The sequence below is a fragment of the Protomyctophum bolini genome, assembly GCF_963924005.1.
Source record: "Protomyctophum bolini genome assembly, chromosome: 11".
Classification (NCBI taxonomy): Eukaryota; Metazoa; Chordata; class Actinopteri; order Myctophiformes; family Myctophidae; genus Protomyctophum; species Protomyctophum bolini.
The window spans coordinates 34,657,763-34,672,080 of record NC_137872.1 but is presented as its reverse complement, the minus strand read 5'-3'; the positions used below and the strand labels follow the sequence as shown (position 1 = coordinate 34,672,080).

Sequence of the window (14,318 nt, the reverse complement as noted above, 5' to 3'; positions counted from 1 at the left end):
ATGGGAAAGCTATTGTAACAAAAGGTTCCTTTTGTTGAGCTTATGTGATAAGATGGATGGATTTTGGTTTTATAGCCTCCTGTGTGTGTGTGTGTGTGTGTGTGTGTGTGTGTGTGTGTGTGCGCGCGCGCGCGCGTGTGTCACGTGAGAGATTCACAATTATACTGTTGGTCACTATGTAAAGTCGCACGTGCGAGAGAGAGATTTACAATTATACTGTTGGCCATTATGTAAAGTCGCTGTGTAATCTAAATCATATTTCATTGTCATAAAACAGCATTTGATTATATTATATTAGCATAAATGTAACTAATCAATTTGCTCAAGCACACAGAGTGAGGTCATTTAGATGGTTTAATTCATTGTTACTGGAGTGGAACGTCAATTACATGTTATTGAGCTGGAGAGGATTGTGTGTTTTAGTGGCTGTGTGAGATTCGCTTGCAGTTCCATGTTGGTCATTGTTGCACCCTTACTGTATATACCATTGCACACTCTTCTAGGTCATCCTCGGACCTCATCTCCATCACCTCCATACATCTGGCTACGTAGATCACCAGTACTTTCTGCCCCCTGCATCTTTATGAAGTACGTCCACAGGTGGGATTCCCCCTCGTCATGTGATCCAGGTTTTGTTTCAGAATTGCTGGCTGGGAGCTGTTGCAAAGTGACCAGGCCACGCCCACGGCGGCAAGCTTACTTCACCCACCTAGACCTAGATGCTATTTTATCACTCAGTCTCAGTAACCAGATGCTTGTTGGTAACATTCTAATGCTGGTTGTGTATACTATAAACCCATTTAGGGGTTTTTTGCATTCACAACCATACTGGAGAACAGAATCATGAAGAAGGTGAGCTTGATATGTTGGGGGTATGGTCCTTTAACACCTTTAACCTTCCCCGCCCTCCAATTTTGTGTCCATGGTGTTGTTGACAGGTCGGAGTCAACCTCTACATTGATATCTCACCTATATGCATCCTTGTACAGGTATGTGTTGTTTTTCTGCTGTTTTTGGTCGTATACACAGGCACGTGTTTGTGTGTTTTTTTGGTGGTATGCGTTTGGTATGCGATTGGGTTTCTGTGGTCTGCAGTTATGTCTCTGAGCCGCCGGGCCCCCGGCATTTACTGCTGACAGGCACACATGAATGATCATCAGAACTGGGCTCCCCATTGCCCGCTCTTTGTGCCTGCGCACTCTTGTTTGGACCCGGTGGTGCTGAGTCATATTATAGCCTGCCTGTCTGCCCCGGTTAAGCTCCCTGCTTTTCCCAGTACGCCCCATTCACACTGGGGGGGCCCTCCCTCGCTGCTTCAGTGGCGCAGCAACATGACTTAACTCTCTGTTATTACATCTCTGAGGTGAGAAATGGTCGCTGAACAAGTGGAGAAAACAGAATGCATAAACATAAATATCAGATTATACATATACAAATAATATTTATATAAGTATATTCGTTTGTGGGATGGACAACCACACTGTTGTGACGAAAAGAGAGCTGAGTCTTCGTTCCTACTCTCACCTATGGTGAGATGAAGTGAAGTGTGGGTCATGAGCGAAAGGATAAGGTCGCGAATACGAGCAGCCGAAATGAGTTTTCTCCGACGGGGTGGCTGGCATCTCCCTTAGAGATAGGGTGAGAAGTTCACCACTGGGAGGAGGACCCCAGGGCATTCCAAGGCGCAGTTGGAGGGATTACATCGACTCACTGGCCTTGGAACTCCTTGGGATCCCCCAGGAGGAAGTTACTAATGTTGCTCTGGAGAGGAGAGTCTGGAGCACTCTGGTGGAGCTGTTGCCCCTGCAACCCGACTACGGATAAGCGGTTGAAGATGGATGGATGGAGTCGGAGACATAGTTCATAGCAAGCTAAGAGGCAGCAAATGAGCAAGCTGTTGAGCCAGGCTTTTGTTTGTCTGGTGAAGGAGGGAGGAGCAGTGTGTTGCCAGCTCCAGCTACTTGGACTACTACAGTCAGATTTACAACAGTATGCCACCATTTATGTTCACGTGTTAACGGGACTGAGGGGTGGATGTATTGGACTGTCAGCGTAAAATGCCTGAAGACAAAGTGGAGAGAGTACTGTGTGGTCTGAATGGAGCTGGCAGCCACGTTGCGCTGGCTGGGGATCAGTGTAGTCCAACAACATTAACATTCTGTGCTTTTCTTCTGTCTCTAGCTAAACGAGATGGGCTCCTCCTGTGGACCCATGAATCAGCTCTTTGCCGTGACCGTCAACTGACTGCAAAAGCAAGGGGTGGAAAAGGAGAAGTGTGGGCCAACCATTCCTCCCTCCCCCTCTCTCTCTCTTCCTCTCTCTCTCTTCCTCTCTCTCTCTTCTCTGTAATGTTTTGCCCTTGGGGCGATATTACCCCAGTGACCACATCTGAGGCAACGGCTGTGATGGGTTCAAAAATCCAGGGGGCCAATACTATTTGTGTCACCTTAATGATGCAATCATGCCGTTAATCCTCAGGACTGGAGACTTTTAAAACAACAACACCCTGCCAGACTTAACAGTGGGCTCCCTAATTTGACCTTTCATTAAACGGCAGGTAATTGGAATTCAAGTCACTCCGTTGTTCTCTATCTCTAACCCATAGTGGAGTCCTGCTGGGTTGTATTTACCATCTTCCAGTACCACTAGTTTCCACTCCCCATGCTTTTTATGAGCTCATGACAAAGACGTCCTTTATTCCCCTGGGAATAAAAGGACTTTTATTTTTCTTTGGTTAAAATAAGTGTTAAATAGCTCTATAGTGTGATAGTAATCATTGCTATAGACTAGAGTGTTTGTTCAGTAACAGGAGTCTCCATGTCTCCCCAGCTCAGTCAGTATACAGATTAAACTAATTAAATTGTAAGTGACGACGACACAAAGAAATTAGCAGATATATAATTGGAACTGGAACACATAAAACTTTAACTGATAAATGGCTACTTTCTCCTGATTGGCTGAAAATGTGTCACCTACTGTACCGGAAATATTTGTTTCTGTTTATTAAAGAGCTGGAGAGACAGGGAGACCCCTGTTATTGAACAAACACTCTATAGCAATGACTACAGAATATAGTGATTTACCGGTAACTTTTTAACAACAAACTTGTTTTAACCAAAGAATATCACTGGATGCTGATGTTGGAGTGAGGCGGAGTGGGGTATTGGCAGGTTTTCATACAATAAAGAATTGTTTATTTTGACGAGAGAGAAGACTAGAGACATGATAATTGAGCAGAATCAGGTTTATGAAGTTCCTAATTGAATTTGCACAGCTTTGATAATCTCACTTTAGTGTTGTTGGCATTGGTCCCTAAGGTTGTCATGGTGATAGAGAGAAATTGGATTTGTCTGTCTGTCTGTCTGTCTGTCTGTCTGTCTGTCTGTCTGTCTGTCTGTCTGTCTGTCTGTCTGTCTGTCTGTCTGTCTGTCTGTCTGTCTGTCAGTTGTTTGTGAGCCCGTCTGTCTGTCAGTTGTTTGTGAGCCTGTCTGTCAGTTGTTTGTGAGCCTGTCTGTCAGTTGTTTGTGAGCCTGTCTGTCAGTTGTTTGTGAGCCTGTCTGTCAGTTGTTTGTGAGCCTGTCTGTCAGTTGTTTGTGAGCCTGTCTGTCGGTTGTTTGTGAGCCTGTCTGTCAGTTGTTTGTGAGCCTGTCTGTCAGTTGTTTGTGAGCCCGTCTGTCTGTCAGTTGTTTGTGAGCCCGTCTGTCTGTCAGTTGTTTGTGAGCCTGTCTGTCTGTCAGTTGTTTGTGAGCCCATGCAGACCAGATCGGTAGGCCCATCCCATTCCCAACCCACTCCACCTTCCATCTGTGACCACGGATTTTATAAGCCTTGTTTTATGTGGTCATCCCAAAGATGTCCAACAGCCCTAACATCCTCCACTCCTTAATAACTGGCACCTGTGTACTGTGTACAAACGACCACTTGTCAAGGATGTACTGATCAGAATTGGGTGGTCGATCAAAGGTCAAAGGGCAATCTGAGAACCCATCGGCAAAAAAGGGAAAACAGCGCCGTCTTTTCGTCCTGGAATCTGTTGACAGATTAAAGGTTAAATCTTCACTATACTATACAGAGGGTTCCCAAACCTTTCAGGCCACGACCCCCCAAAATAATCATATTTGTAACTTTAGAAATGTTATATTATACTACATTACTGTATACACTACTGTATATTGTTTGTTTTACTGTTGAGTGAGACAACAATGTTGTCTGGGGACCCCCCTGGGGGTCCTGATGGGAACCACTTCCAAATACTATATCAATTTGGACAGACATGGATGTAAACCGCAGCTGAGCTGGTTGGCATCGGCGAAGGCATGATACAACCACTACAATTTGCCTAATTTTCACACCCTAAATGAACAGAATTTTGAGTATAGCCTACTACTCCATATCTGTTTCCTATTTCTTCCCTGCTATGCACAGTTATTATGCCTCAAAATGAGAAGCAAGACAGAAGGGCAACAGGAGCCAAGTTGCTCCCCCTGGATTGTACCTCCCCACAATTGTGGCATTGGTCCGCGCAGCGTAATTCCACTAAATCCTATAGGCTTAAGCGTCTTTCCCACTTGCACTGAAAGCCGTAAACTCCATTCAGTGTTACGTAGGCGTAATTTGGGAACAGATGTCGTTTTCCATAAAGCTTTGCCCACTCTTGAGTCTTGACCTAGAGTAATTTACAGGGACCTTTAACTCACAGCTGAAGTGAGAATGAATCAGATTTAGACAACACAATGCATGTTGATGTTTTTGGGCATATAATGCAATGATTTCATGCCACACGGCGACACACGCTACATTTACTCTTTCTGTCAGCTTTTCTCAATCACAACTGTTGTTGTCATGTTCGAGGAGGGCAAGGAACTTAATTTCATCCCATCGAGAGTGGTTGAACAAAAGAGTTCAACCAACCACTCTCGATCTGTTTTCGTAGGGAGCATGTGTGGTCATGTTGAATTGGCGGCCAAAGCTCTGTCACACAAATTCCTATTCATTCAATTGAGAGAGACGGAGAAGAGAGAGAGCAGCAAAGAGGGTGGAGAAAAAAACGAAATGCCGAAAGACATTTGTAGTTGAGTGGACGAGCACAAACAATCCCTGGCACACTATTTTTTTTTGAGTGTCATATAAACCACCCCTCCGCTCTCTGGCTTTTTTGTTTCACTGACTGCCACTTTCCCTCCCCTGTTGCCCCACCCTGTGTCCTCTCTGCTTGGGACTCGTGTGGGGGGGGAGGGGGGGGCAGCATCTCTATAAAAGCACTGTTTGTCCCCTGACCAAGCTCTATTCCTCATCATGGAGACTCAGAGAGTCCAGTCATCTTACAGGAGGCGTTTCGGGCTCCCGGGCTCCGGCAGCAGCACAGTCTCAGGTGGCAGACTCGCCCGCCTGTCCTGGCACGGCAGCCCCAGTCGACACCACCTCACCCACTCCTCCACCCACCCGGTGACCAGGATCTCCATGGGCTCGGCCAGCGGGGCCCTGCTCCTGCAGGGCAGCAGCCCCGGGGACCGGCTGGACTTCTCGGCCGACTCGCTGCTCAAGGCCCAGTACAAGGAGACGCGCACCAACGAGAAGGTGGAGATGATGGGCCTCAACGACCGCTTCGCCAGCTACATCGAGAAGGTGCGCTTCCTGGAGCAGCAGAACAAGGTGCTGTCGGTGGAGCTGAACCAGCTGAGGGGGAAGGAGCCCAGTCGCCTGGGGGACATCTACCAGGAGGAGCTGAGGGACCTGCGCCGGCAGGTGGACGGGCTCGGCACGGGGAGAACCCGCGTGGAAATAGAGAGGGACAACCTGGCGGGGGACGTGGCCACGCTCAAGCAGAGGTACAGTGGATATATACAATGGAGCAGGATATGATGTTTCATAATATCTTATTTGTTCTCACAAATGCTCCGAAAACGGCTTTAATATATTTTTATTTTCCGGTTTTGATGTCTTACATAATTGTCATTGGTTTTTATTTGTGTTGTTTATTGTTCATAATAACTTTACTAATGATGATGGGTCATATATAGACAGAGTTGAGGTGAGGTGGTTTAGATGAAAATTAAATCGGCAGTAAAATGAACTACTACTTAGTCAATTCTAAATAATGAAACAAAACTTCTATTTATGCATATATTGTGCATTTCTGGTTTGATTTGCACCGGTGTCATCTGGTGGGGCTTCGGTAAAGGATTCCTCTTCATATAAAACTTCATCCAGCAGTCACCAGTAGCCACGGATGAAGGAAACACAATAGAGCTCTTCACAAAGACAGCAATCAGCATCCATATTCTGAGGGGAACATTTTGTCAAAAAGTTAAAAAATAATAAACCAATCGACAAGCTCACAACACGTTGAAATGTGATGTGTTGTGAGCTTGCATGTAAGATCACCTGTTTCACGAAGAGATGTGGTGTGTAGACAGGAAAAACTCTATACTAGCCTGGCGTCTAGGGGGATTTATAAAGGGATATTTCACTTCCAAACATGTTTTGATATTCTTTTTTTTTTATCAGACACGCCCCATTCCTATACAAACCCATTGTAACTCCATTTAACCGTGATAGATTTATCAAAAACAACCGTCCTTGACTGATATTGTCCAAATATGTGAGGCCAGGGGCTGCTGTGTGCTTTTCATTTTCTTTTATAATCTTTTGGGAAATGATAAAATAGGCTAAATAAATCAACTAAAATTCAATTTGAAAAGTCATTGAAATAAACAATGCCTCCTCACATACCGTATACAGTAACAAGGCCAATATCAGCCACCTGAACCAAGGATGGGTGTTTTCAATTAAGTGGTTAAAATGGACTGGAGGTTGAAGTTTTGAAGTTACAATGAGTTCATAAGGGAACTTAAAGTTGTCTGATAAATTAATATAGATACCTTTTTCTTGTGACCACCGCGCATTGACTTATGGTGCGTTACTCGTTCAAATCACATTGTAAAAATAAAGGTATATGGGTCGCACACACCAAGACTGCATTTTTATTTTTTATTTTTGCATGAATGACAGACGTTTCGGCTATCCAGCCTTCATCAGTGTGGAGAGTTTCTGAATGTCAGTCCCTTTAAGGCTTAAAGGGACTGACATTCAGAAACTACACGCTGATGAAGGCTGGATAGCAGAAACGTCTGTCATTCCATCATGCAATAATAAAACATAAAAACGCAGTCTTGGTGTGTGAAGACCTATTACCTTTAACGATAACATTTATATCAAATATGCTCACAAAAGCCTGAGTAAAAACATGTTTGAAAGTGAATTATCCTTGTTAAAGTAGTTGGCTGAAGTAATTAACTCAGACTATTGCATTCATGCCAGGTGCACTCCTGTGTTCATTTCATAATTGGATATCTTCTGGAATCTGATCAAATCATCTCTAAAATTCAGCATGCTCAGTTTCAGAGACAAGCTCCCTCTGATGACCACACAGCTGCCGCTCTTTGACGGAAGGAGTGAGTGAATAGTAATGGTCAGAGAGGTCCCTGTATGGTTTTGTTCTTCTCTGTGGGCCATTTGGCTAACAGTGCATGAACACATACAGATGTTGCCTTTGGTCTGCGACTGTGAGCTTGTGCATGCGTCTGTTTCCGTGTGTGTGTGTGTGTGTGTGTGTGTGTGTGTGTGTGTGTGTGTGTGTGTGTGTGTGTGTGTGTGTGTGTGTGTGTGTGTGTGTGTGTGTGTGTGTGTGTGTGCGTGTGCGTGTGCGTGTGCGTGTGCGCGTGCGTGCGTGCGTGCGTGCGTGCGTGCGTGCGTGCGTGCGTGCGTGCGAGCGAGAGACAGACGGGGCACAGGTTGACGTATTTCTGTGGGACTATGAGTGTGTATGTGGACCCATTGTAAATGTGTAAACTCCACCCCGTGGGAAAGGCTTCTTGCTGCTAGATTGGTGTGAATGACTAATGACGCGTAAGCGTCCTATTCAGCTGAGCCCTGCAGGCCTTCTCTTGCACACCTCTGCTACTGTAGCATGAGGAACAGTATAGTGCATGTATCATTAGAAACTAGCCAACAAAACTCCCAATTCCCAAAGCTGTGTTTTTACAGTATCTATGCTACAGCATAACCCTATTGTATAAAGTAATACTGTTCAAACAAACTTGCTGTTGAACTTGATGTAACTGTAAACTAGTTGTTTGCAGTATGTTTTGATATATATGCTTCGTCAGTGTTTCCAACTGATTTTGTTGTGTTCGTGTGATGCCCAGATTGCAGGATGAGATCGGTCTTCGCCAGGATGCGGAGAACAACATGAATATCTTTAGACAGGTACTGTACTGTAGTTCCTCGTTTTATGTACAGTATATATTTTTTTGTTGCCGTTTCTGCCTTTATTTGATAATAGTGGTGGTGTATGGTGTGCTCCTTAACCGCGCAACATCGCCCTGTGCACTGTAATTCCCGTGACTAGATCAAAGTCCAACCAGAACACACACACACACACACTTCCCAGTTCAAGTATTAAGATATCTGTCGCCTTCTGTCACCTTCTGTCACAGCGTGTTATTCATTTAAACATTCTGTTTGACCGCTCATCATAGGATGTAGACGAGGCATCTCTAAACCGTGTGCAGCTGGAGAGGAAGATTGAGGCCCTGCAGGATGAAATCAATTTCCTGAAGAAGATCCATGACGAGGTGAAACAGCAACGCCATCACCCACTACACCACCACCTCCCAACTCTACCCACCACCACCAACTAACTACAATTCACACTTTAGGCATATATAAAAAGTAGTTATCATGAATCATGTATAAACTAAGAACGTAACAGTGGAGTATCTATGTCAACTATACATACTATACTATTATACAATATACATGTGTACTATAAAGTGCTATGACTACATGAAATGCAATTCTAGTGCTGTCTATGTAACGAGCTATAAGTCTGTCTAAAATACTATCGTCTGACGTCTACATAAAGTGCTATCTAACTGAGCGTGGCCACCTCCCACCAACTGCACTCATACCACTATAGCACCAACACCACCAATCCACCCACCATCAGCCACCACCAATTCCACCCACCAGCCACCACTATCCACAACCACTCCACCTAGTACCATGACCACCATCCCACCAACCATCAGCCCACCACCATTACCGTCCACCGTTCCTTTTACCCCACACTTAACTTGGACGCTGTAAGGAAACAGGAGATTTTGGAGTGCTTAAGTGATTAAAATGAGTTAAATATTATTCCTTTTCCTAACTTCCTTAATGCTTCCTTGCCACTGTATGTGCAGGAGCTGCGTGATGCCGCGGAGCAGATGCAGGCTCAACAGGTCCATGTGGATCTGGACGTGTCCAAGCCGGACCTGACCACCGCTCTCAGAGACATCAGGGTTCAGTATGAGGTCATGGCCAACTCCAACATGCAGGAGACAGAGGACTGGTACAAATCCAAGGTCAGCAGCACATTCACATTTTGCATCATTCTTCATTCAGCTAATGTAATCATTCATCAGTCCTGTGTGTCTATCTGTGTCTGTCTTTTATAGCACAATAACGTGAGAACGATGATGGATGGAACGGGTGGATATTTATGACATTTGGTGGGAATGATCAGTACACACTACACACTATTCACTTTTGGGTGATGAGAGGTGAAGGTGAATATATCAGGGACAGGGTTTGCGTATAACAGAGATATCTTGGTTTTTGGCAGAGTTCATGGTTTTTGTTTTGTTGGAGAGTGGGCAGTCCACACCCCCTTTCCACCCCCCCCTTTTTAGACAGATTTGCTGAAAGTGGGAGAGAAGCACAGAAGAGAAGGCCCCAGCATGTGACGATCAGTCTAAAGCAAGAGACTAGAGACACTGGCAGGCAGGAGAGATTATTTTTCATGAAGAAATTCATGAAAGATAGCCTACAACGGGGTGCATACTTAGTTTAGACTACGGTAGTCGTTGGTTAGACATGGGTTAAGGTTAGGTTTAGGTGCAGCTGCCCCGTGGGAGGTCACAAAATATAAAATCAATAACACCGCAAAAACAACAACTAGCATCTATTATATTTATACACCGATGCAAGTGCAACGATGCACAGGGCATAATTAATGTTCATCTTTCAACACAGTTTGCTGACCTGACGGATGCAGCCAGTCGCAATGGAGAGGCCTTGCGACAGGCAAAGCAGGAGGCCAATGACTATCGCAGGCAGATCCAAGTGATGACCTGTGACCTGGAGGCTCTCCGCGGGACGGTGAGTCAACCAATCAGTTCTAATGATTAAGCGACAGGTGTGCTCAGGTGGCGCAGTGGTAAAATACCTGCCCACCACTGCAGACTGGTTTGAATCCACCACAAGGGTCTATCTACACATATACAAACGCAATTGGCCCTCGTTCGAGGGAGGGAAGGGTGATATTTGTCACTGCACACATACTCCTGCGCACGGTTTGAGTCGGCACCTGTCAGCAGGGAGTGGTTTGGTGAGAGGAGTAAGACGGTGGTGCTATGTCTTCCCAGTGGGGGCTCCTCACTGGTAGGTAGGTAGTATATTATTGAGGAATTGGAGTATGTACATGTGACAGACTAGTCACTACCCAGGGCAAGGAAGGACACAATTACACAGGGCAGCTTCCTTAAGTTTGTAGATTTATTCCTTCATGTGCAGGGAATTATACACAATAATATCACATTACACAGGAGAGGCGATCTCTCCACTGTCCGGACAGAGGCTATCTCCTGAGTGTTTGTGGAGATGACTGATTTATTGTTGTGCCTTGATCAAGTCCAGGTGCGCAGCCACACCCAGCTCTGAGTCCAGTTCTAGTTTGACTCAGGCCAGGTGTGTGACTGCTTAAATCAGTCACCCTCCCTCTCACAGTACAATATATTTTAAGATGAAGACCACTGTGAATATCTACATTAATGAACCACTATTAATTAACGTGTATTTTATCGCCATCACGACTCTCTCGTCTGATCACCCAGAACGAGTCCCTGGAACGCCAGCTGCGCGACATGGAGGATCGTTTTGCCATGGACGCAAATGGTTACCAGGATTCAGTGAGTCGTCTGGAAGAGGACATGCATTCTCTGAAGGAGGAGATGGCCAGACACCTGCAGGAGTACCAGGATCTCCTCAATGTCAAACTGGCCCTGGATATTGAGATTGCCACCTATCGGAAACTACTGGAAGGGGAGGAGGGCAGGTGTGTGTGTGTGTGTGTGTGTGTGTGTGTGTGTGTGTGTGTGTGTGTGTGTGTGTGTGTGTGTGTGTGTGGAAGAGGGCTGGCATTTTAGATTTTTGGTATGACTTTTAGGATAATTAGCTGTTGTTTTGGAAACTGTAATTGTAATCGCACTTGCGTCTCTTTTTTTTTTAGGATCACTGTTCCAGTTCAGAGTTTTGCCAACCTGCAGTTCAGAGGTGGATCAATCTTTACTTTATTGAATTAATCGTGTTGGCTTTGGATGCTGATCATATTACCTGCTGTTTTTTTTTTATTACACACGTGCAATACTACAAAGCGCAAGGTTTGACAGTGACACTATTTTTTTTTTTAAATATATGTTTATTGGTAGTAGAGTAGTTTTCAACAGTTTAGTACAGTTTGAACATACCATATTTTTCTTTCTCCCTCACCCCATCCCTCCCCCCACAGTTATCGTCATCTTTAAACAATATAAAAAATAACAATTGAGTACAGACATACAAAAAACAACCATGTATATTTGACATATAATATGAACAGTAGGAAACAAAGACAGTGACACTATTAAACATAAAATGCAAATAACAATACTACAGAAAAGTGCAACATTGAGATGCACTTGATTGTCCACCCACTATTATGTACAGCCAACAGGACTGTATCACTATCATTACCCAATACTGGACTGGACTTTGTATATTGATTTGATTGCATCTTCCAGTTATTTTTTGATCCATGTTCCATTTCTTCCCTCTTCCTGTAACTGTAATGTTGAGAGCTTCAACGTTCACCCTCTCCATACACCCGTGATCGCTGTAAATCGTATCATGTGACATTATAGTGGATGATGATTCTGGCCCTAGCTCTCTCCTGTGCCCATCCTTCAGAAACCAGTGTGGACACTAAGGGTGCGTTCGGAAATGCGCACCGGGAACCTCCAGTGGCCCACGTGAAGAGGAGCATAGTGGTGCGAACTGTGGAGACTCAAGATGGCGAGGTATGTGTCAAAATAGAACAACCTAGAACACAAGCCTATATTCTAATCGGTGCCAGTGGTTCCCAAACTTTTGTGGATCAAGGCCAAATTGAAAATCCCCAAAGCGTTTGCGGGCCAAGAATCTGACCACTTATAGATGCACTGTGTAACTTCTACCCCTCGATTTAAACCTGGTTTCCAGCCCTGACATTTTTACCATTGAGCTAATAGAGAGCCTGCCTGCTTGCTCAGGGGATTAATTGAATCTAGACCATCAGGTCAACATTTGTGTCCGATCCTGTGTCTAGGTCAGACATGGACTAAATCTAAATATATGTCTCAATAGAAGCATAGGGAGACAAATTGCAACAACTCCAATTGTATAAGTTATAGCCTTAATCTCTTATCTACAAACTCACAACATCTTTGCCTCAATTGCAACAATTCAAAATGTCACAGTCAAATAAAATGGGGGCTCCCCAGTTCAAATTATGATTGTTTTGGTCCGGGGGTCAAAGATTGAGACCAGACTGACCTGTATTGTTGCACTGTACACACATCCTTCTCACTGCCTATGTACATCCTTCTCACTGCCTCTAGAGGGCAGTGTGTCATATTGTGTACTTTCATCCACACATTGAGCAGCAACACAGCTGATACAGCAGCTATTTTTAACTGTGATCTCCTTGCTTTTCAGATTATTAACGAATCGACAACTGAACACAAAGATCTTCCTTAATTTCCAACCAGGCACGCATATTGTCATCTTGTCTTCTGTAACCCTCTGAAGATTTGAATGATTTTTATTAGCCTACATTTTCTTTTTCCTTTTTAAACAATGATGTTGCCCCGTGGGCTGTTTTCTTTTCCTTTCTCACTTCATGATCTACAAACCATGTCATTGACACCAACATTATTCTTAATGAATGCTCTGTTGTAATAAATCTGTGTGTGTAATTCTGGCCCTTAGAATCTCTGGCGATTGCTCAAACTTTGAGTGTGTCATGTTGGCTCTTGGGCCTATTCCAATAACAGTATACTGGTAGCATATTTCCTCTTTTAATTCTGAGTGACGGATCAGATTGTTATCATTGTTTTGGAAGAGTATAGTGGCCAGAGAAGAAGAGGCCTTGGCTTGAACGTAGTGATTGTGTGGCGCTGAAGTTGTGTGGTTACTGTACATACCGTACATACTGTACGGTATGTGAACTATCGGGAGGAAACTACAGGAGCAAAGAGTAAGTACTGAGCAATAGTCAGGAATGGACTTTGGACAAGTATGATGGGTTTATATGACAGCGCTTTGCCGCTTTCTTTCTTTCTCTTTTTTTTTTTAGCAAAACCACAGCTGGTAGTAGATCAGTTTTATTCTCATTCGGTTGTGATTGTATGGCTCATTCCACTGTTGCCACGGCCACCTTTTGTCTGCGTAAACCCTTTTGTAAAACTCACCTCTATCACTCCATCCACCTGCCACAGTCCTCCCCCTCTCTCTGGTGCCGTGTTATTCGCTGTTCTGATAACAGAACATCATCTTTTAACACTTATCCAGTGTCAGGGCATGCATGCCCACTTAAGTAGCAGAGGTGATGGGTGCAGAGCAGAGGCGAGACACGGGAGTGTGGGGAACCACTAGATGTGACCTTTGACCCCCGACCTCCAGTCAAGGGTCGGCCTCTGGCGTGTTGGAAGTGATAGTACAGACAGAGAGAGACATGGAGAGAGGGGAGGGTGTCATGGAAATAACACAGTGCTTAGGACAAACTGCTGTGGGGGATGCGGCTGTCTCCATGGCTACAGCATCCCCAGTCCCCACCCTGCCCCGCCCTCGGCAGGAAGCCTTGATTTTTTACATTCAAGGAAGGGTGGATGTCGCAGCACTAAACATGAAGCCCTCACTGCTATGGCGGAAACCCTGTGGACTTAACCGAGCTGACGCTCATTTCAGTGACTGACTGAAGCTGTGCATCGTTCCGTCTTCGCCGAAGACAGACTGTGATTGTCTTCACGTGTGCCTTTGTTTTGTCTACCATCTGTCTGTCTCTGTCTCTCTCCCTGTTTCTGACAATAACATCCCTCCCTCTTGTTTCCACTTTCACGTTCTTTGTTTGTCAGTTGTAGATTAACTTGTAACGCTGTTCAGCAGAAACCTTACTCGTAAATATTATGTTAATAAAA

The 14,318-nt window shown here is 44.7% G+C and overlaps 1 protein-coding gene across 2 annotated transcripts; it reads left to right on the top strand.

Annotated features, from left to right (window-relative positions):
- Positions 1 to 4,914: 4,914 nt before the first annotated feature.
- On the top strand, positions 4,915 to 14,318 carry gfap (glial fibrillary acidic protein). 2 transcript variants are annotated; one of them, XM_080775381.1, is made up of 9 exons: positions 4,915 to 5,828; positions 8,208 to 8,268; positions 8,541 to 8,636; positions 9,249 to 9,410; positions 10,081 to 10,206; positions 10,941 to 11,161; positions 11,336 to 11,379; positions 12,052 to 12,161; positions 12,838 to 14,318. In XM_080775381.1, exons 1-9 carry the CDS (start codon positions 5,296 to 5,298, stop codon positions 12,877 to 12,879), a joined length of 1,395 nt encoding a protein of 464 aa, XP_080631507.1. In that variant the 5' UTR covers positions 4,915 to 5,295; the 3' UTR covers positions 12,880 to 14,318. The 2 variants fall into 2 exon arrangements, with proteins under 2 accessions (XP_080631507.1, XP_080631506.1); XM_080775380.1 differs by having other exon boundaries at positions 12,028 to 12,161.